Genomic DNA, 21,142 nt, shown 5'->3' on the forward strand with positions numbered 1-21,142 from the left:
TTCTGCTGATGAGATGGATAAAGAGGTTAAAGGAACAAACATCTGCTTCACTGTATCGTGAACAGATGATTTTGGGGCTGTCCATACTAGAGGGGTGCATAGGACACTGTGGAGGCTGCTGAGGGAGACAGATGAAGATTCTCTCAATGAGTCCAGCAGTTCATATTGGTTTCCAGTGATGTTCACTGTTCACTTTTGCTTTTAACTTAAACTAATTTAACATACTGTAAGATATTCTCCCCATCTTGTTTTTGTAGTAATTACTGTCTTTCAGGTAACACCACACAGACAAGCTCAAAGAGCAGAGAGATGTGAGGAGCCCTGAAGAATTTCTGGCAGTATTTCTTTCATTCAAACTAATTTCAGAGGCAGACGTAGAGCCACACAGTTGAATTATGTTGAAAGTAAATATACGAAAGGCAGCTGAAAGACTGTAAAAGAGATTAAATGGCCTTTAAGCACTAGCATAATTAAACATGAGAATTTGCCCGCCTTCTCTGTTGTGCCATAATCAAACTGGAAAAAAAAAAAAAAAACAACTTATGACTTACACAAGTAAGTTAAACTACTAAAATGACGAAGTACAAGATACACTAGATAGAGAAAAATTACAAACTTTTAAGCTCATGATTGACTGTTTCATTTTCTAGGTGCTTTTCAAAACCTAAGCTCTGTGCTCTGCAGTTATGTCAAAAAAATATTCAGATATTTTAGCAGTGTGGAGGTCACAAATGTGTTAACACACACACACTGCCTGCAAAGTCACAGTAGGTAATGCCAGCTGAGAATCAGCTTTCAGATTTTTGTTGGTTTTTTCCCTGTCGTTGGTGGAATGCTTGAGTAGGGTAAATCATTATTAATCTTTGCCAGCTGAGGTACTGACTGCCGAAGCTCCTGAAGCCAGCCAGCTACCCTGTGCAGACTTTGTCTTAAATGACTTAGAACCTCAAATTCTCTTTGGACCAGATGAACTTACCATTATGCATTAACTGAAGGCTTGGCTGAATTATAACTTACCTTTTTGCCATGAGAATCTAAGCACCAGATAATTATGCAAGTCAGAAGTCACTGTAGCTAATATTAGAATCTGACCTTTTGCATTCTGAAAACTTGTGCAAGAGAATCCATGGGTAAAATCTGGTCCTTAATTTTTCTCATAGTACAACCTCACCCAGGTGGCAAAAGACAAACAAAACAAAACAATAAGGTTTCTCCAAGCCTATTTTCTTCCTGTTAAATTGTGTAAGTGGGTAAAACGTGTGCAAAGTGCATAAGTCTCAGTCTGGGCAGTTTGCCCTGGTTTGGGGGAAAAGTACAGGTACACCTAGAAATTCCAACCTATGCCCAGAAGTTATTCACTTACCTACAAAGGTCTTCTGTGTAATTCTATATATAAGGGATGAGGTCGAATTCTTAGTCTTTAATGATCTGAGTATCTTCCAAAAATTAGGATAATTCATTCTACACATCACAAGAACATCTATTAAAAAGAATACTTTAAATGGACTAGTCTTCATTTTACCAGCTCAAGCAAGGAGCAGCTCCCACAGCTTCAAAAAATAAACGCACCTCCTTTTACAAAACAAAAAAACAAACTCAGTATGACAACTGTAACCCTTCTCTATGCTCTGAGACGAGACAAAATCAAACTTTCAGATTTTTAATACATTCAACACACTTAAACAGTGAAAAGAGGCATCCTTACCACTTAGGGAGATGCCACATGTGAGTTAATTCCACCTTAGTTTAACTGGTACAAAACTAAATCCCAGCATGATCATAATGTAAATCAATTAGATACATATAAGAGTATCTGTGGTCTACATTAAGTATTTTAAAATCTGAAATAAATAAAGCTACATTAAAACAACACCATTAAAAATGGCAAAGTTTTACTAGAGCTGCAATTCTTCAAATATACTATATTACAGAGCCCTGTCATCATTTGAGATATAGTGAACTTTAATTTTCAAGCCCATATTCCTCCCTCAGCAATTTGTGGCTTCAGAACTGTGCCGTGAGCTTCTCGTGCATGGCAAAACCAGAACATGAGCAGACTAAGGGCCAGCACCTACCAAGCAGTTTGTGAGGTTTCCCAGAGCCCTTATTTGGATAAATTTTCACTAAGTTAACTTTTCTTTTTAATCTCCTAACAACGCATTTCGAATTTTCACCTCAGTGAAGGAGAGTTACAATCTTCAGAAAAACTTACTTGGAAGTTTTAAGCTGACATTCCAATGGGGCCTGCACTTTATGTACCATGTTCTTCAGCAACTGTAAGAACTACTCAACCTTCCTGGCTTTTGGGGAATTCACTCATGGCAGAGACCAAACACGAAAAAGTCCAATACAAGTAGTTAAAAGCTGGCACAATTACAGACATCTGGGAACATATTACCATAAGAAGTTGAGGCACTGTGTGGGAGTACAAATAGTAAGCCCTGTATACACTAAAAGGTAAACAAAGCTTAACAAATACTGTCAAAGCAGGGAGGGAGTTTAACAGACAAATCAATTTCACTGAAAGTAAATACCTTAGTGCTGGTTTTGTTACACAAAGACATTCATACCTACATAAATCCAAATTCTCAGTTCTTTTGTACTGGATTTTTGCTACTGTGACCTTAATGAAATCAAGAGCTAAACTGACTTAAAGCAAACAGAATTAAGCTTGTGATGTTATACAGAGTCTCCAACAAGCATTTCAGTACATGCACTTTGTATTGTTGAACACGGAACTTCCAGACAACCAAGTGATCTATAACACACAGGTGAATGTGTAAAGTGTACATCGTCAGACAGCAGCACATCATGTGATTAACTGCCTTAAGGAATTGCTCTCTCCATGGAAACTTCACAGGAGAAAATGTTTTGTCTTGTGTCTGACTGGGGAGTAGGTCTGTCAGCCCAGCGCAACAAATTTAAAAAATTGCTTATGCTATCCAACTTGTCAGTGTTTGTTACCAGGCATTTCTCCTTCTCACCTTTCAATAATGGAGACAGAAATTTTGTTACTTTAAACAATGACTTATTTGTTCTCATGGGGGCAAAAAACCACTCAGGTGACAACGAAAAAAAGCATTCCAGAAAACAAATGCTATACCATATTCACAGAAATATCCACACCATGTGAGAGAATATCAAAGAGTAATTTTTCACTTGCAGAACTCAGCAGTTGCTCATTTACTTTAATAACAGACTCTGCTGCCAAACTGCAGCTAAGAACTTACCCCTAGAATTAGTGCTCTAATAAGGTACATTTGCAACCACATTTGAGTTTTATTTCCTTCCTGTCTCTTCTGGATCATTGTTATGCAAGATATAGCACCATAAATTGGAGGTGATCCTTCACTTAACAATTATTTTGTGGTTCATGTACTCTCTGGATATGCTCTCTAGGTACCTTTGACACCAAGGCAGTCTTGATGTAAAGTTGGAACAATATAGAGCCGAATTAAATCCATTTTCTATCACTTAGACTTTAAATTTTTCCACGGAATGTGTCCATACTAGACTCAGAAGAAGCCTCTTGGCAATACTGAATTATCATACTGAATTACTTCCATCAATTTGCTGGAGCTGCCAAATTGAAATGATACATGTCAAGGCAACCCTACACTGAAAAGCAAAAGATAGCCTCTTAAATGTTCCATTTATAAAACTTTCTATTCACAGTCAAATTTACTATCCCTTCTGAAATATATCACTTTACAAATTGATACCTTGCCATTACAATATTTCCATGCCATATTCACTCAGCTTAGTAATAAAAACAAGCTTTTGCTCTTTCCCCTTTGGTATAGCTGATGAAAATGGTGCAGTTCAAGGTCTCCTTCTTAGATCACCAGCACTAAATATTCCATAGATCTGTAATCTTCTGCTACAGGAAAGGTTAAAAGTCAGCAAAAATATACACTGTTGGTTTTATCAATGAAATATTACAAGTGTATCCCACTGGAAAGCAGAAATTGAAGGAAAAAAACCCAAACAATCACTAATGCTAAGATGCTAATAGTGCTCTACAAAACAAAAGCATTCATGTGGACTTTCTGAAACTTTGTGTAAGAAATACTAATCAAAGCAGATTTGGAGAAAGAAAATTACACTGTCCCACCGCAGAACATACATACATTTTTTAACAAATATGTATCATGTGTGATTCTAAAATGACAAATTGTATTTATTTTCTGTAACTGATGTAGCTTAACACTTTTTTTTTAGTCACTAGCAAGTGAATGTCTAATAAAGAGAAATAACAAACTAATAATGCCCTGTTTTGACATCTTTACATCTCAGTTTATGAGAAACTAATAACATGTGTACATTTGGGGTGCAATGACTTTCAATTACTTTGCCACTTCTAAGTTAGAAATCTCGTGCCACAGGAGCCACTTCTACCAATGCAACTCTACCCATGTTTCCAGTTACAGACTAGAGTTTCCTGTTGATGACTCCCAAAAGCTGATATAAATCTTGATCTAGGTAACCAAGGTCTCTCCCTCTAGTGCTGCAGAAACAGGTCACCATCACTTCCTGGGCAATGTACGTAGTTTACTATGAAAACTAGGATTTCCCTTTACATTTGTAATATTCCCAGCCCTGCAGTTAAAAACTGAGTATCAGTCTACCCTCTTAAACCCAAGAAAGTTCCTAATCCTGAAAGAATTTTGTTTGCTTAGCTTTTATTATTCTAGATAAATATGTTTGAGGAGATTTTCAATATAACTGCAACACTGACAGTTTTTGACAAAGCTCTATGCTAGCATTGATTTTCAAAGCCAGGAAAAATAAGATGACTTAATAAAAAAACAACTCTTAGGAATGCAGCTCTCCAGGAATAAAAATACTGAAGGAGTAGAAATGAGGCTCATTGATATGCTGACTTCCCAAGTCATATGGCAAGCAATTTAAGGCTGGAAATTGAAGCCCTAGGAAAATTCCCCCTTTGTTCACAGCCACAGTAAACTCTCTGTCAGATAAAGGTTTTCTAGGAGTAGATCTGTGGAAACATCACACAGCTCAGAGAACAACTCATTTCTCATGTCAGATAGTCATTTTGTTACAGTAAAAATCTCCTTAATTGCTAGGACAGTTAATGCCAAATTGCAATTTTTTATGTAATTATTTGCCACTAACTCAAGTGGGATTTAACACCTGGAGCTGCATTTTCACATCTCTTCTGAAATATATTTTTGCGAACTTGGAAAATTCCTCATGTGACCTGACACCAAATTCTAGTCCCAGCTGCTAACTTCATATGCCCTCACCAACCTCACCACTTCCTTGATGCAAAAAAAGAAAAGTTCCAAGAACTCATTAAATGTCTGAATCAAAACAAAATCTTTAACAAAGTAATCACTTCAATTATATAAAAACCACTTAGCATTCATAATCATGATTTCAAGCTTCTTTCAAATAGGGCTGTTCATGAATAATAAGCACAGGGTGAGGATTCTTCGTCTGTAGGGTATTTGTCTGTGTTGTGTCTAAAAACCAAAGCTGCAATCCACACCATTAACAGCTGTACTGAATGATGCAAGGCTTTAAAAAAAATTTACAAAATTGCACATGCTATATCTATTTAAACTGTCCTATTACAAATGTCAAATACCTGCATATAATTAATTATGCCAGATGGACTTCTACCTCAGTAAGTCTCAGCTAATAGCCTTGCATTACTCTTGTTTAAATATTTACCAATGAAACCTGTGTACTTTACAGGACAATGAATTATGATCCCTTTCAGAAATTATCCTTTTAAAACAAAACCAATAATTGAAGCTTAAGAGGAAAATAATGTAATGGAAACGTCCTCCAATCCCCCTTTAATTAACAGCAGTGCACATAAGTACAAGCTGAGCTGCTCATTTCCTCAAGACAATGCCTCTCAAAGCAGAAGATGCTATCTCCCAGAAAATTTCTACATTAAAGTGCTCTGGTTTGTGCTACTTCAGACCACTACTATCCTCCAATCGTCTTCCCCACTAGTCCAAAGAACACCTGACCTTTTTTCTTTTTTTTAGATCAGTGGGTTTGTAATTAACATTTTGAACCTCATGCTTTGTACATGCAGACCTCAACACTCACACCTAGTCCCTAAGTCTATTTAAAACAGTCTAACACTGCCATCTGCAGTGTCAGATTGAAAGGGGTACAAGACAGGGCACATAGCCTTCCAAGCAAATACCATCCAGACCTATTTAGAAGAACTGCTTCACATAAATGTGTTACTTTTGGTTAAGGACACACTTTGGGTCTTTCAAATTTTAAACCTTAACTAAATAAAACAAATCAAAAAAACAAAACAAAACAGAAAAAAAAAAAAAAAAAAAAAAAAAAAAAACAAAAACAAAAACAACTCTCCCAACGCTCTTATTTTTTTGGACTCCAAGTCCAATAGCTCCTTCATTTGACACAACCATGACATCAACCTGAAGAAACAAAGCACCGTCATTTTAGTTTTTTATAGGCTTTTGACATGTATACTCACATAAGCAGTCCTGTGGATCTGAGGCAGCAAGGTTGGGTACCCACATCTAAATAGTTCTCTTGTTAGATGGATTGAAGGCATTGCTATTTACCTGAAGAGCTTACTGTAAACAAAAATATGTAAATTCTTACCAGTCACTAAAAAAGTTTCTAGACATGTAACGAGTTTAATAAACTCGTCAATGCATTGAATTTTTTCCTTTCAAATGTGTATTTTTAGATAACAATTAGGGAAAAACCTTCATTTTAATAATTAATTCAGTTTAGTTCACACTCTGCATTGCCTGCTGCAGTACAATGCCAAGGACAACAACCATCCACTGAACATCATTCAGCTTGCAATACCAAAGCTTCATTCTTATCATTTTATACTAACAACAATTCCCAAACACTTGAATGAACTGCTACCCATACTGCAATTTTTGAGCTAAATCTTCTATTTTTCCTTTGTAATTGTTAATTCCTTGCTAATTGTTAAATAGCTTTTGGGCAGATAATCGAGCTTTGCATTGCAGCATATTGAAAACTGAACCCACCTAACACCCACTCTTCCTGAACAACTAATCTTCACATTTTGAGGAAAAATACAGCATTTCCAAGATGGAGCAGTAGTTTTTATTGCACCAGAGGATGCTTTCCCTAATGAAGACTTGAGAAACACCAATAGATGGCCACACTCTTACCACCCCAGAGCACATTTCTCCCAGCATTAGCACTAAGGGAGGAGCGCTGCAGCCAAAATTCCATCAAGCTCCTGCAAGTGCTGTTTCCTAATAGCCATTCCCATCCTGCTCCTTTCCTTTGGACCCCACAAACTGCCTTAGGGGATATGTAACTTTTCCACTGACTAGACACAGGGGCTTAGAGGAGAATCCAGGGTGTTTGCTTGTGGCCCTTGAAGCCCTGCTTTCTCAGAGGCAACAGAAGTAAGGAAATATTGCACACCTTCAAGTTGAAAAGAGTTTAATACAGTGAATAAACCTTACAAAACTCTAAAAAGAAGGCATTTCACACAATGCTCTTTCATTAATACCACAGACTGGATAGCAGTGTTTGAAATTTTTTAATATTGAGGAGATTGAGGACATATAAAAAAGCGTCAATAAATCACTTAAAAAATTGAATTCATAGGCATTATAAACAAAACATCACTAGTATTTATTACCAGCAAGTATATGTCAGGTTATTATCATGTGAGTAATGAAATGTCCAATGTGCATCAAATGGCACTTTTAGATACACATTAAATGTGATCACCACAGTGACAAATGTTCTGGACAAAATACAATCCTGTAGAATTTGTAAGTATAAATTAATCTGTTATACAGCCCTTCTATGAGATGCATGCAGTATGCAAAACATTTCCAAGTAAGTTCTAGGTGTCCGCAATTCTTATGAGGGGAAAAAAAGATTTAGTCCCTTTGTCTCTTTTTTCCTTTAGCAGGAGTTTTGGAAATATGTTCATTTTCTGCCTTTGGTTCCCAGAGTGCATTTTTTACAAATCTAGAAGCAGCTCCTTTATCGAGTTTGGATGCCTTTTTCTTGTCTGCTATTTCTTTGACCTTGTTCATGTATGTTCTTATTCTCTCCTAGGGAGAAAAAAAAAAGGGAAAGTATTTCAAACCATTCTCCCAAGACTGCTGCTAAAATGAATCAATGAGTAGAAGTTCTCCACACTGTACACTTCTAGAACTATAATACCTAGAAGAATAGTATTGCTTAAATAAATATAACAAGCCCTTTGCAAACTTGAGACTTTCCTTTAGCATGTTTTCCATCACAGGAACCTACCCCACCATCTGCATGACACCCACTATAACAGGAACACAAAGTCCTACAGAGATGCAGACTCTGCATCTAATTTGCAGAGATATGGGAACTGTCCTTGCAAGCAAAGTTAGAAAATAAAATAATGAACTCAGTTTGGAGTTTGACCTACATAAAGATGCCAAAATAATATTTAGGTATTTGACATATTTATGGATGCATTATCTCTTCTGTCCACAAAAAAAAAAAAAGTCAGCAAGTCCACCAAAGCTAAAAAGGCATCTTACACAAAATCAAAGATGGTACAAGCATCACACATGCCTGTATCCCAGAAGTTTAGGGCTTAAGTTCCTGAAATGGTCAAGAGGTCTTATTAAAGAACTTATTTAGGGCAACCTCATGAATTTCCAGCCATATTAGAAGTTCATTTTATGGCCATAAATAACAATACAGGCTATTTCCAGGGAAAATGGCATGCCTATATGACATATGTCAGCCTATCAGTTATTTGGTGTTTATGAGGGGTTTTTTTGACCAAACCACAACTTGGACTCAGCCCCCCAGAAGTATACCCTCCCAGCTTAACAATCTCATTTATGTGCCTACTCATCCTCATCTGCTCCTGGAACAAATTAAGAAAATTACTTTGAGAGGGTAGTAAGCAGCTTTAAGATGGGAATCCCCCTCTGATAAGTGCCTGCTTCTCTTCACTTACAGTAACTCTGCAAAATATTTAACAATTTGGTTTACAGATTTCAGTTCTACATATTTAGCCTAATATAGCCTTTAACTGTAGGGCCTTTGGATGTTATAGTCATACAAACAACAGTAATATATATACGCACATATATGTGGTGCTTTGATACCTGAATTATGAATGTGGATTAACAGAATATGTGTGGATATTGCCAAAATAAATTTTGATATTTTTCACATTTCTCACAGCCATTGCCACCTCTTTGAATCTGGAACAAAAGTTACAAGACTTACACTACAGAACTGATTTTCAACTCTTCAGTGATCATTTTAAGCTACTGTCAAAAACTTGGCCACTCCCTCTGTATCAAAAACACAGCTTTAACAAGGAGGGCTTTACAGGGTCTGAAATCATGATCAGACATAATATTTCTTTGGTGACTGAGATGGCTAATGAGAACAGATGGCAAACCTACATGCATTAACATGGGAAAAAGGAGCTGGAAAATGTCAACTTCACAAAAGAAATTAATTCTGACAGCCTGAGTGTGAGTCTTATTAATACAGTTTGAATACCTGTATGTACACAAGGACAGCAATTCTACAAACAAAATAATCATGACAGAACAGTCTTTTTTAATTCCTTTTCCACATAAATAAGAATATCACAATGTCTTTGGAAGGAAGAAATGTGCATTCATTCAACCTTCATACTTGCAAAAGGAGAAGAGACCTGAGTAACAAACTAGGCTATGAAAATATTCAATCTTTCTTCAGAGCTAAAACAGCAGTTGTGAAGCAAAATACAAACATAAAATACCCACAGCAGAAGAGATAAAAGTTCATAGTATCACTAAATTAACACGATATTCAAACACTACATAATATAGGAGGAACAAAAACTGACACAAAGCTCACAAAGTATTAACTGATGCATTTTTTAATATGATACAGTCTAGATTACTGAAAACCTCACCAATTTTAAAATAGAAGTATTCTTGTTATTCAGGCCAGCTTTCCGCACTTCTAGTCCTCTCTCCCATTCCAATGGTAACGTAAGGATTACATTTAAGCTAACTATTTTACATCTGCTGAGATTTAATATTTTCATTTATTCAGGAATTAAAATGAGTAGTGAGAAGTTTTGATTTCTGTTTTTTCTTCAGGCTAAATGATTCAAGTTTTTAAGTCAGCAGAATTTTCAAGATAGCTGGCTTTCTATGCTGTAGTCATGCATCTAAATGGAATATGAAGACAAAACTAAAGATTTATTATAGGTCATAAATATGTCACTAGTGCAGAATTACTGGACAATACACATACAACTGGTGCCAAAAAAGCTTTTAGCTTTGTTGCAGAACTGGATTCTTTACTGCTGAGAAAATGCATTATTGGAGGGCTTGGAAGGGGGAGGGGGCACTTTCCCGTCTTCACTAGTAAATCAACCACATTGTACTTTTGGAGTCATACAAAAGTAGGAAAAGGCAGCCTCAGAGATTAACATGATTCCAAGTATTTATAAGAAAAAAAAATGCCATACTGGAAGTTATAAATTATTATCAGGTCTGTAACACTTTTCCATTTAACAGACACAAGTGAAAAGCTGCTCTGCACAGAATCCAATTCTCGACCAAAGGTGGAAAAAAAGAAAAGATTATATCATTCATCATCCTTTTCTAATTTCAGCAGACTTACAACTTTACTTTAAACAGTACTGATTAAGAGCAAAAAAAATTACTTTCCTAATTTAAGGAGCCCAGCACGGCATAGAAGTAGTTATGTAACACCATGTAGCACATGCACGCTCTTAAAGCACTGCATCATTTTTAAATGTAGATATAAACATTTTTAAACTTCCATTTAGGCTAACCATCCTACACAGGCAGGACACATGCAGTGTAAGCAACTCACCAGCTCTTGTTTCACTGGATGTTCCTTTGGATTGATTCCCTGGGTAGCCAAGTATACTACAAGAAAAAAAAACAAGCTTGTTTTGAAACTGAAAGCTATCTATGACTGAAGACCCTATCAAGCAGTCACATAGGAAAACCAAGACTTCCAGATAAAAAAAATCAATAATAAGAATTGTTAACAGTGTCATTAAGTATCTGACAAACTATTATTAATAAATATTGCAGCTAAAATACCCCCAACAACTAAAATGGTTAAAATTTAACAACTAAAATGGTTAAACTTTCAGTCCTTTAAAGAACAGAAAAGGCTGCCACAAAGGAACCAGAAACATTCTCACGCACATACAAAATTAGCTTTTCTAAATATAGATTTTTGATTCAAAATTTCAACATCATTTACCCTATGGATGGCAATAATGTGGGTCCTCAGGGTTTTTAATTATTTGGCTATGAGATATGATTATTTAGTGTTTGTGGCTGTCTAGATGTTTGAATGCTAATCATAAATACTATGTTTTTCTTTACACCACATACTTACCCCAGAACATAGAATTTAATGTGTATACCGAAACCAGATCCAGCTTTGCTTGCTCAAGAGGATCTAACTAGAATGAAAAAAAAACCCACTATATTTGAAGATTTTTTAGCAAGATATGCACAGATTGTGGTAATGTGGACATTTTATAATTGCAAATGTATTAATAAAAGAATACACACTGAAGGACCATGTTTTTGCATCACAAGTTCACTGAGACTGTGTTTATGCCTTATTTCCATGCCATCATAGGACCATTTATTCTCTTCTCTCCAAGTATTCATGTAATTCTCCCAGTCTGAAGTTAAATGTCACAGTCCCATCCACCAAAAGCACAATCCCTTAGCATGTAGCTCTTAAGACTACTGCTCCCATAGTCAGAAATTAAGTCCCCGTTTTTTCCACAGAAACTTAATTCAAAATAGTTGTTGCTATCAATGGAAGGGGAAAAAAAAGTTTAAAAGTTGCTGAAACACAAACATCAATATACAATCAATGAACGTTAACATGACACATGGCAGACTGTCTTCAACGCATGCCAGAATACTTATGGATATAAAGCAAAGGAAGGATAAAGGTAATGAAAGGTTTTTTGTTTCCCTTAACTGTCTAAGTCAATTTATTATTTTAGTCCTACACGACTTCCAGAAACTCTGATAATATCATTGTAGAGCTCACTAGTTCTAACATGGATACTGTCAAAATATCTGTGTTGTCAAGACCATTTTCTTCATAATTTATTTGTGTAAGAAATCCTCACAGGATAAAGAAGTTCCCTCATGTGTTGCCTTTTTCTTGCCCTACAGAAATAAATTACACATTAGGCTGTAAATGTTGTAAGACAGAGATGCTTATATGAAATTCTCAGGCACTACCTTGCTCTAATAAAAAGCCACATTTTGCAGACTTATAGCATAGCTAGAGGAGACAGCTCAGGTTCTGCAAGTCTAGACTTCTGGAATCAGATCAATTCTCACTTCTGCCAGTTCACCTTCATATCCAGCTGGGTACACCAGTTCCATTCAGTTTGCTGTGAAGAAGTCTCAATCAAAAAATGTGAATGACCTCTCCATTATGGACGAGCATGTTAAGGAAGGTCAGGAATAAGCTATAATGTCCCTGAGCTAAATGTCTCACTGGTAAAGTTATCACTTAGCAGCTTGGAAGAACGTGTGTTGCATTGTTGAGCTGTTAGACCATCTGGATTTCTCAGAAACGTAAGGACTTAACAGTAAGTGTCAAGTGTAGGAGTGTCATTTTTTTATTTCTCAGTGCAGTGGCTGGCCTAACAGAACCTTTTATTTCAGTTCAGGCTCTCAAGTATTTGTGTGTTAACAAGGAAAAGTTTCAAAAGGAAGATAACTTACCTTTTGCAAAAGGTCACTCCTAGAAACTGACATCATTGTCTTCAGCATCTCATCTACAGAACCAAGGGACTTTTCAAATGCTGTGAGATAATCATGAATTTCAGTGGGGTATTCTTCCATGTTATTATCATCTTGTGACATTTCCACCTGGAAAGTGGAAACAAAAATAATAATCCTTTTCATTAAGTACCTACAGACTGTAGGTACTTAAAAGACTGCAATTTACAACACAAAGCATTAGCATTCATTCATTAAACATTACAAGAAATGCCTACATGTGAAGAGTTCTTGCAGATAATCACAGAATCACAGAAATTCAAGGCTGGAAGAGACCTGTAAGATCATCAAGTCCAACCCATGTTCTAACAATTCAACTAGATCATGGCAGCAAGTGCCACATCCAGTCTTTTTTTGAACTCTTCGAGGGATGATGACTCCACCACCACACTGGGTAGATGATTCCAGTATCTGACCACTCTTTCTGTAAAATACTTCTTTCTTAATTCTAACTTGCATCTCCCTTGACACAGCTTAAGACTGTGTCCTCTTGTTCTATCCGTTGTCGCCCGGAGAAAGAGACCGACCCCCAGCTCACCACAGCCACCCTTCAGGAAGTTGTAGAGAGTGATGAGGTCACCCCTGAGTCTCCTTTTCTCCAGGCTGAACAACCCCAGCTCCCTCAGTCGCTCTTCGTATGGCTTGTGCTCCAAGCCCCTTACTAGTCTCATTGCTCTCCTCTGGACACGCTCAAGCAACTCAACGTCCCTCCTAAAGTGAGGGGCCCAGAACTGGACGCAATACTCCAGGTGAGGCCTCACCAGTGCTGAGTACAGGGGAAGAATGACCTCCCTGCTCCTGCTGGCCACACCATTCCTGATACTGGCCAGGATGGCATTGGCCCTCTTGGCTACCTGGGCACGCTGCTGGCTCATGTTCAGCCAACTGTCAACCAGCACCCCCAGGTCCCTTTCCACCTGAGCACTGTCCAGCCACACCGTTCCTAGCTTATATCGGTGCAGGGGGTTATTGTGGCCGAAGTGCAATACTCGGCACTTGGACTTCTTGAAGTTCATCCCATTTGATTCTGCCCATGCATCCAACCGTTCCAAATCTCTCTGTAGAGCCCTACGTCCCTCTAGCAGATCTACACATGTTCCCAATTTAGTGTCATCTGCAAATTTGCTAATAAAAGACTCTAAACCCTCGTCCATGTGCCAGCAGCAACACTGTAAAAGGTTCTGCAATTTCAGGGATATCTCCTAACTCCTGTGCAAAATGGCATGACGGAGCATTACAATTCACACGACTTTACTGCCTATATTTGCAACGGTCCTAAAACAGTATTTAGCTTTTATAATCTGTGATAGAAAGAAATTATTTGCATGTTTAAAAGAGGTGTTCTATAAATCACACTATATAAAGAACTACACCAAGCAGCACGCAGGACACCAGGAAAAACAAAACCAAAACTATCTAACTAACAAAATAAACCCCCAAACTACAAACCAAACCAATGGGGATACAGTCTGTCTTCGGAAGAGACATTACTTCAGCACCGGTTACGTCATGGTCAGCTCATTTAGGAGCAGATCCAAAAAATCCCCAATATAACTCTACCTGTAACAAAGCTGAGTTGATTTTGGGATTTCAGAATACTCTTCCAATCTTGTCAACACATCAGTGCAACTAGGAAATAAGATGTGAAAAATCCCAAAGCACCCTTTTTTTGCTCCCAGAATTCACAGTAATGGTATGGCTACTGCCAAGCCATCTGCCTGCTAGTTTATAATCAGTATCTTTAATTCCTCTCATATCATAAATCAGGGATTATATCTTGGGGAGTCAATGCTACTTAGAGCTATGTTATTTTCTACAACATCTACTGAGCAACAACTTTTTGAATGTTCTAAGGAAAAAACAGAAGAAATACGTAATTTTCCTGCCTTTTTGGTGAGCTGAATCAAGAAAAGTGGGAGCACCTGGATCACTGCAGCCTTTTCTTAGACTCAGCGTGATAATCCCACCCTCCAGGTGCTGAGTACAGAGGGAGGGAACAGAAATCAAAGAGACTGCACTTTATCTATGAACACCAAGCCACCCAGTCAGTACAAACAGCAAAGAGCTGTCACATCACTGCAGTTTTAGATAAGGATTTGATCTTTCCCTGGCAAGAGCATAGGATGTGCGAGAGAGGTTTATTTTTATTTATATTGTCTCTTGGACGTCAAAAAGGAAGACGATTGGGAGAAAAAATGGCGTGAAGCTACTCAAGCTTGCCTGCAACTTCAGTTTTAACCACACCACGTGATTTCAGAAATATGATCAGGCAGTTAACAAGCCCAGCTGCACTGCTATTGTTTGCACAGTTAAGAATTATAACCCTACTCAGCTGCATGACTGCTCATCCTGCTCAGAGCTGGTTTTCACACTGAGTACAGAATCACAATGCCAACCATGCTAAAGGTCCCCTCCCCACCCCAGCATGTAACCCACACACCAAACACGTAAGTATTACTTCTGTCAGCTGTGGCAGACCCAAGGAAGAGAGCTGAGCTGGATCCACAAGATGCTGCCCACAGAAAAGCAACATACCAATACAATTATTTCTGACATTCACAATAACACTTCTTGTGTTTCATTCTACTCTACTGAACACCTGCTTTATAATCTGCCATGTTAGGTTGATTAAAAGGGTTCAGAAACAATGTTTGTTATTAACTTTTGGTCATATAATACAGCATTAAAAACCCCTCAAAACTACAAAAGAAACTATATTTTCCTGATTGTTAGTACAGCCAAGTTTGGTTAGAAGGTGTCTGTCAACACATGTTACCTACACTTACACAAACAGGGAGAGGGGTAATCCAATCCAACAATCACTTACAGATCTTTCCATCACTGCAATACTTATCCTACTATGGTCTTGATTTGACAGGCAGGCATGAACACAGTGATAAATTCCAACTTCTCTCTCTCCCTTAATCAGTGTATCCAGCACCAGCAAGAATAAAAAAGAGAACTAACAAGAGCCTATAGCAAGTATGTGTTACCAAAATTAACTGGAGCTGGTTTACTAGGATAAGCAGTCACATATTTGAAATTCTTTTCAGTATACCAAGGTAGAATTAAGGAATAAGACAGAAGAATAGGAACATAGAAGGAAAAGATAACAAATACAGTCTGAAATACATTTTGTTATCATTGCTGTCTCATGAACCAGAAAAAATTATGTTTATCCTCATATTTACTGAATATTTACTCGACATGATTAGCCAGGAAAGGGAAAAATCTGTCTTGGTTTGAAAGGCAGGTGTCTGCCAAGGAAGGCAGGAACCTCCCTTGGAATGGAAAAATAAGACCCACTTCCCTCCAAATTATTATAAATTTGAAATTAAGGGGATGTCAGGCAAACATATGGGAAAGGAATAATAGACCTTTACTAGTATGTATGCGGATAAGAAGGCAAACAAAAACAACAATGGCAGAACACAAAAACCCGAAACAACCGCTAACACAACCGCAGCCTCTCCCGGCTGCCGGACACTTTCCCTTCAGTGCAGTTCCGGCCACAGCCGCCAGGGGCGCTGGTGGCTCCCGGCCGGGCACGGGAGCTCAGCCGCGTTTCCCTCACGTGGTAATGGCGGGCGGGCGGGATGGCGAAGTGGGCTGCAGCAGGAACCTCGGAGCGGCGGCTGGGACTGTAGAGGCAGGCACACCCGGGAGCAAAAGAAAATGTAACGGAAAACCCCGCAGCTTTAGCAGGAGCTTCGGGGGGTCGGGTGGACACAGGGTGCTAGGTAAGAGTGTAGCAGAAAAAGCCCGAGGCAGTGTCAGAAAACGGAGAGTCTGGGCAGCAGCAGCCGCACGCAGGCGGGGAGACGCGCCCTCCGGGAAGGGGGAGAGGGTCGGTTCCGGGTTTTCCCCTGAGCTACCCCAGTAGATTGTGAAGGTCCTTTCCAGCCGGATCGGGTGTTAATTAGGTCCCAGTGTTCATCAGCAGCTGCTCTTACGAGCAAAGGCTCACCTGCGGTAGGAGAATCAGTGGGAGGACAAAAGCTCTGTAGTCGCTGCAAATCCTCCGGGCAGCAACCACAGACCGCTGTTCCTCTGTCCCTCCTCCGATGCCGAGAGGGAGAGCCGGGGCGAAGCCCAGCCCCTCACGGCCCAGCCAGAATCTCACCTTATCTCCTCTTCATATTTGTGTCTTTTCTGTGGTTCATTAATAATGTCTCATCTTCTGCAGACTTGATAAAAACAACTACACAAGTGACAATCAAAAGCAGTTTGCTGTAGTGTTAACATGGCTATTAATCTAAGATACCTTCATATGGCATTTAACTTGGTTGTATTTTAAATAAAAACAAACAGAATACAGATGGTTGTGGACAATACTACTAGCAAACTGTAGTCAGTTTTCAGGTGGCTTTTATGAATAATCTTTTAATATATCTAGAGGTGATTTAACACAAGTCTTAGAAAGCAATTGCCAGCTGGCTTAAAAAGCAAAACCAAACTTCCCTCCCTGCTCACACTCCTCTCTGCCCCCAGCAAAGCCCTGACACACTGAAAGATATAAACTCTAATTAGGCCATAAGTACCTCTGTAAGAGATTTTGCTGAAGATACATGGTGAACATAGTAGAAGCTACATGCATCTGTCAACATGGTAATAAGAAACCACTTAAGCAGAAAATGCTCAGTGTTAGCATCATGCACGTGATTTTCAACTGGAATTAAAACTGCAAGTTTGGGATAAAAATAGTGTAATTTAAATATTTTGTAACATGCAAACAGAAGACAAAAAGCGATTTAGCATTCTGCTAAATATTGCAATTCACTCATCATGTTAATTCTTGCGTATTCCTTAAACACTAAAAGGCCTTTTCTTCATACTTAGCTCAGATCCTTTATTTTTTCAGATTTTTCACCTAATAAAAATCAGATTAGGTAATTAGATTATTTCTTCTTTTCATGGATATTTACTGATTGCATAGAGGAAAAAAACAAACTAGAGAAAACAAAACCAAACCCAAAACCTTTCAGTCAGGACACATAAAACTGTTCTCAAATTCAAAATAAACTCATGAACGTCATCGATATGATAAACCATCTCTGTCAGCTCCTGAAAACTGGCACTGTCCTCCCTCTGTGAGTTCTGACTCACAACCTGCAGTGAATGCAGCTGATGTGCAAGTGCAGCAAAGTGTAACTTCTCCTCTAACACTGTAGTTTACCCCTGTGGCTGTAGGGCAACAGAACAATGAGCGTTTTAAAGTTACCAGAGATGAGAATTAAGTTATTTGGCCACAAACCTCCTTAGGGCAGAGAAATCCATGTTTGCAAAGTTCTGAGTACAAGAGGCTCTAATCTGTGACAGACACGTATCATTGCTGATAATAAATAATTACTTGCCCACTAGTCATCACTCTGCCCACAGGCCTGCTTTGCTTTGTCCTTGCAACCCTGCTTTGTGCAGCTGGAGAGCAAATCTAGTACAATTAGAGAACTCTTGCAATGCAAACTCACAGTTCTGTTTGCAAGAAAGATTTCCATTGCAAAAGTAAAAAAGCCTACAATGAAATATCATGTATACACTAGTAGGCTTATCTTGATCCCCTTAAAAATATCCCAGCTCAAGCCACGGTATTTAAGTGGGGCATAATTTGCACTGTAGTACAACTGGTAAACAGCCCTCAAGAAATCCCTGCCTTCAAATCCAGGCTCCAGCCACCAAAAAATCCTGCACAGAGCCATCCTACAAAACAGCTCACACTTCAGCTTCTGCAGATTTGCAAGGTTTATTCTAATCTGTTTTAAAAGATTAAAATTTTAAGGAAGAGAATAGTATTATAGGCTCATTTACACTTTAGCCAATAGTGGATATCCTATGGGAAAACAGCTTGGATTAAACATCCCTCATTCACCACAGCCCCATTTATATCCACTCATGTAAAACACTTCAACTCCATCTGCACAATTCATAAACCACTTTTACTCTCTGTAATCAATTGTCCCAAATTCCACATCTTGGATGACACAGTGGTTTCTTTTTATGAACAAATCCAATATAACCTGCTTCTTGTTCAGCTCCAACCCATCAGTACACCCAGCATAAGTACAATAACAAAAACAGCTTTCTTCAGGTATGTGCAGAACACTTCTTCATGAGAGGTTTTCATAAAAGCTCCCATACTCAGATATGCTGCCACACTTCGGTTCATGTTCACTCTAAAGTGATACTAAATTTGTGTCTCTAGACTGGTCTTTAAAACATATCCTTGTCCTGGCACTGAACCTACCAGGAACTTCTTGGGCAGCAAAAGACTGTCTCCTTGGACAAATCAGTTTACACACAGTGGGGACAACAATCAATAATGAATACTTCTGTCCTACCAAATTTCCAGCCAACAGGAAATTACCTGCCTGCAGTTTGCACCTCCTGTATACTTGTAAACTATGGAGAGTTTACTACTTCTCAAACCTGCTGCCACTCTCCACTGATATCAGCACCATGAATATGAATATCCAGAATTAAAGCCGAGAGGTTTTTCCAATCCTTTTAAACTGCTGACCTAGTTTCCTTTAGCCACTGGTTCCACAATACATGTAAAAGCACTTCCCTTTACTAGAATGCAGTTTTCTGTATTTGCAATCTGTACCATTCTGAACAGCAATTCAAAATGTATTTTTGACTGGTTCTTATTTGGCTGTGCTATTATTTTTATTTGGCTGTTCACTATTAGAAGCATGTTTACCCATTTTTTGGTTCAATATAATTTAGTAATTGTGAGATGTTTGTGTTCTTAGCATCAATTTTACTGATGCGGGAAAAAAAACATCTACCTGGAGCTATGGTGGCCAGTCTATTCTGGTGTACTGTTTATTTATTTAGAGAAAAAGCAGATCACAAATGAAAAAACTATGCTAAAAATCTTAGGCCACTTCAAAGAAAAAGGCACTTATCATAAAGGTTTGTGTAACTTGCATGCTGCTTTTGTGACATGAAGCCTGAAAATTCTACCAATTCCAAGTTTCTCACACTCTGGAGAAGAGCCTTGGGTCAAGTGTTTTCTCATTTCCTTACCAATGGTCATACTGCCACAGGACTACAATAGCTAGGTATTTTAGATTTGAAGTGGTTTTTTATACTTTTAAAACCAAGAAACGTGCCAGACACATTCCAGTGTTGATTCTAAAATCCAGTTCTTCCATTTTTGTTTGTCTCAAAATGAGGCCTTTTAATTGGCAGCATTTAAAGTTTAATTTGCTAGTGGAAATCCATTCCACAATGCTGGCAGCAACTAAGCTTGTGGTCAGAAAGCTGTGACAAAGTGTAAGGAAGGGGACATTTTGACCTTAGCAGCAACATAAGAGCTACAGAAATTTCATTACAAGGTACTCATAACTTTAAATACTACCTGCCCTTCGTTAGGTGCTGCTTAACTGTGCTCACGGCCGGTATATGCATGCTGTACTTTCTCTTTGAAAAACTTGGCTAAGCTCTCAAGACTCCTCAAGTTGCAACACTATTTTCCCAATTTTTAACAGGAATGTAACCGTTTACTGCCTACAGAACGTCCATCCTCAAAAAATGCAAAAAAAGCCTGCACGTACACCTAAGCAAGTCGTAAACATGTCGTATATAAAACATTCAAGGCCAGGCCGGTTGGAGCTCTAAGCCCCCTCGCCTAGTGGAAGGTGTCCCTGTCCATAGCAGAGGGGTTGGAACGACACGATCTTTAAAATCCCTTCCACCCCAAACCACGCTGATTCCATACGCCGCGTTTGTAACGCCCACAGCGCACGCACACCCTCCGACAGCACGTTCCCCCGTCCCCAAGGCCTCGGGAAAGGCCTGAAGCCACAGGAAGGGACACGGCAAAGGCCCGAAGCCTCACGAAGGGGCACAGCCGGGGGTGGCCGCGCTTACCTGCGGGCGGGCGGGCGAGCAGCGCGTGCGGCTCCCGGGCACAGCGACGGCGGGGCGGGAGCGCGCCCGCCACCGGCGGTGACGTCAGGGAGCGCAGCGGGATGCGGAAGCGGCGCTGTGGCGAGGCAGCCTTAAGGGGAAACGATTCCAATCTCGTTAGTGCGCTTGGTCGGAAGGGAGCCAGGCAATTGGGCCCGCAAACAACCAGAAAATTTGATTAGGAAGTCATGGACTCGTCATAGGAGTTGGTGTAAGTTAGTCCCTGGCATGCACGGAAAACGCACGGCAGGGGGTTTTGCAGAAAGGGGAAGGGGCACAGGGAAGAGAGAAAGGAGGAGAAGAATTAAAGGGGGAAGAGACAGAAAGAGAGAGGGAAAGGGAAAGGGATCCAGCTAATGTTCAGGGCAGGGATACCTTTTTATGGATAGGTTTCCCTGCCCTGAAGA

General features: G+C 39.0%; 1 protein-coding gene across 2 annotated transcripts; it reads right to left on the minus strand.

Moving 5' to 3' along the window:
* Positions 1–7,435: 7,435 nt before the first annotated feature.
* Positions 7,436–20,909, minus strand: C1D (C1D nuclear receptor corepressor). 2 transcript variants are annotated; one of them, XM_059469493.1, is made up of 5 exons: positions 20,697–20,909; positions 12,768–12,914; positions 11,404–11,470; positions 10,864–10,919; positions 7,436–8,078 (listed from the first exon to the last, which is right to left on the minus strand). In XM_059469493.1, exons 2-5 carry the CDS (start codon positions 12,906–12,908, stop codon positions 7,902–7,904), a joined length of 441 nt encoding a protein of 146 aa, XP_059325476.1. In that variant the 5' UTR covers positions 12,909–12,914; positions 20,697–20,909; the 3' UTR covers positions 7,436–7,901. The 2 variants fall into 2 exon arrangements, with proteins under 2 accessions (XP_059325476.1, XP_059325477.1); XM_059469494.1 differs by lacking the exon at positions 20,697–20,909 and adding an exon at positions 17,660–17,677.
* Between the last annotated feature and the right edge of the window lie 233 nt (positions 20,910–21,142).

The sequence above is a fragment of the Ammospiza nelsoni genome, chromosome 3, assembly GCF_027579445.1.
Source record: "Ammospiza nelsoni isolate bAmmNel1 chromosome 3, bAmmNel1.pri, whole genome shotgun sequence".
In the NCBI taxonomy this organism is placed as follows: Eukaryota; Metazoa; Chordata; class Aves; order Passeriformes; family Passerellidae; genus Ammospiza; species Ammospiza nelsoni.

Bases quoted from the DNA above. Each gene is read 5' to 3' on its own strand.
- C1D (XM_059469493.1), bottom strand. From the start codon at position 12,908: ATGTCACAAGATGATAATAACATGGAAGAATACCCCACTGAAATTCAT. The intron at 11,471-12,767 runs GTAAGTTATCTT...TTTTCATTCTAG, and splicing joins GGAGTGACCTTTTGCAAAAG to TTAGATCCTCTTGAGCAAGC. The intron at 10,920-11,403 runs GTAAGTATGTGG...TTTTTCTTGTAG, and splicing joins ATTAAATTCTATGTTCTGGG to TATACTTGGCTACCCAGGGA.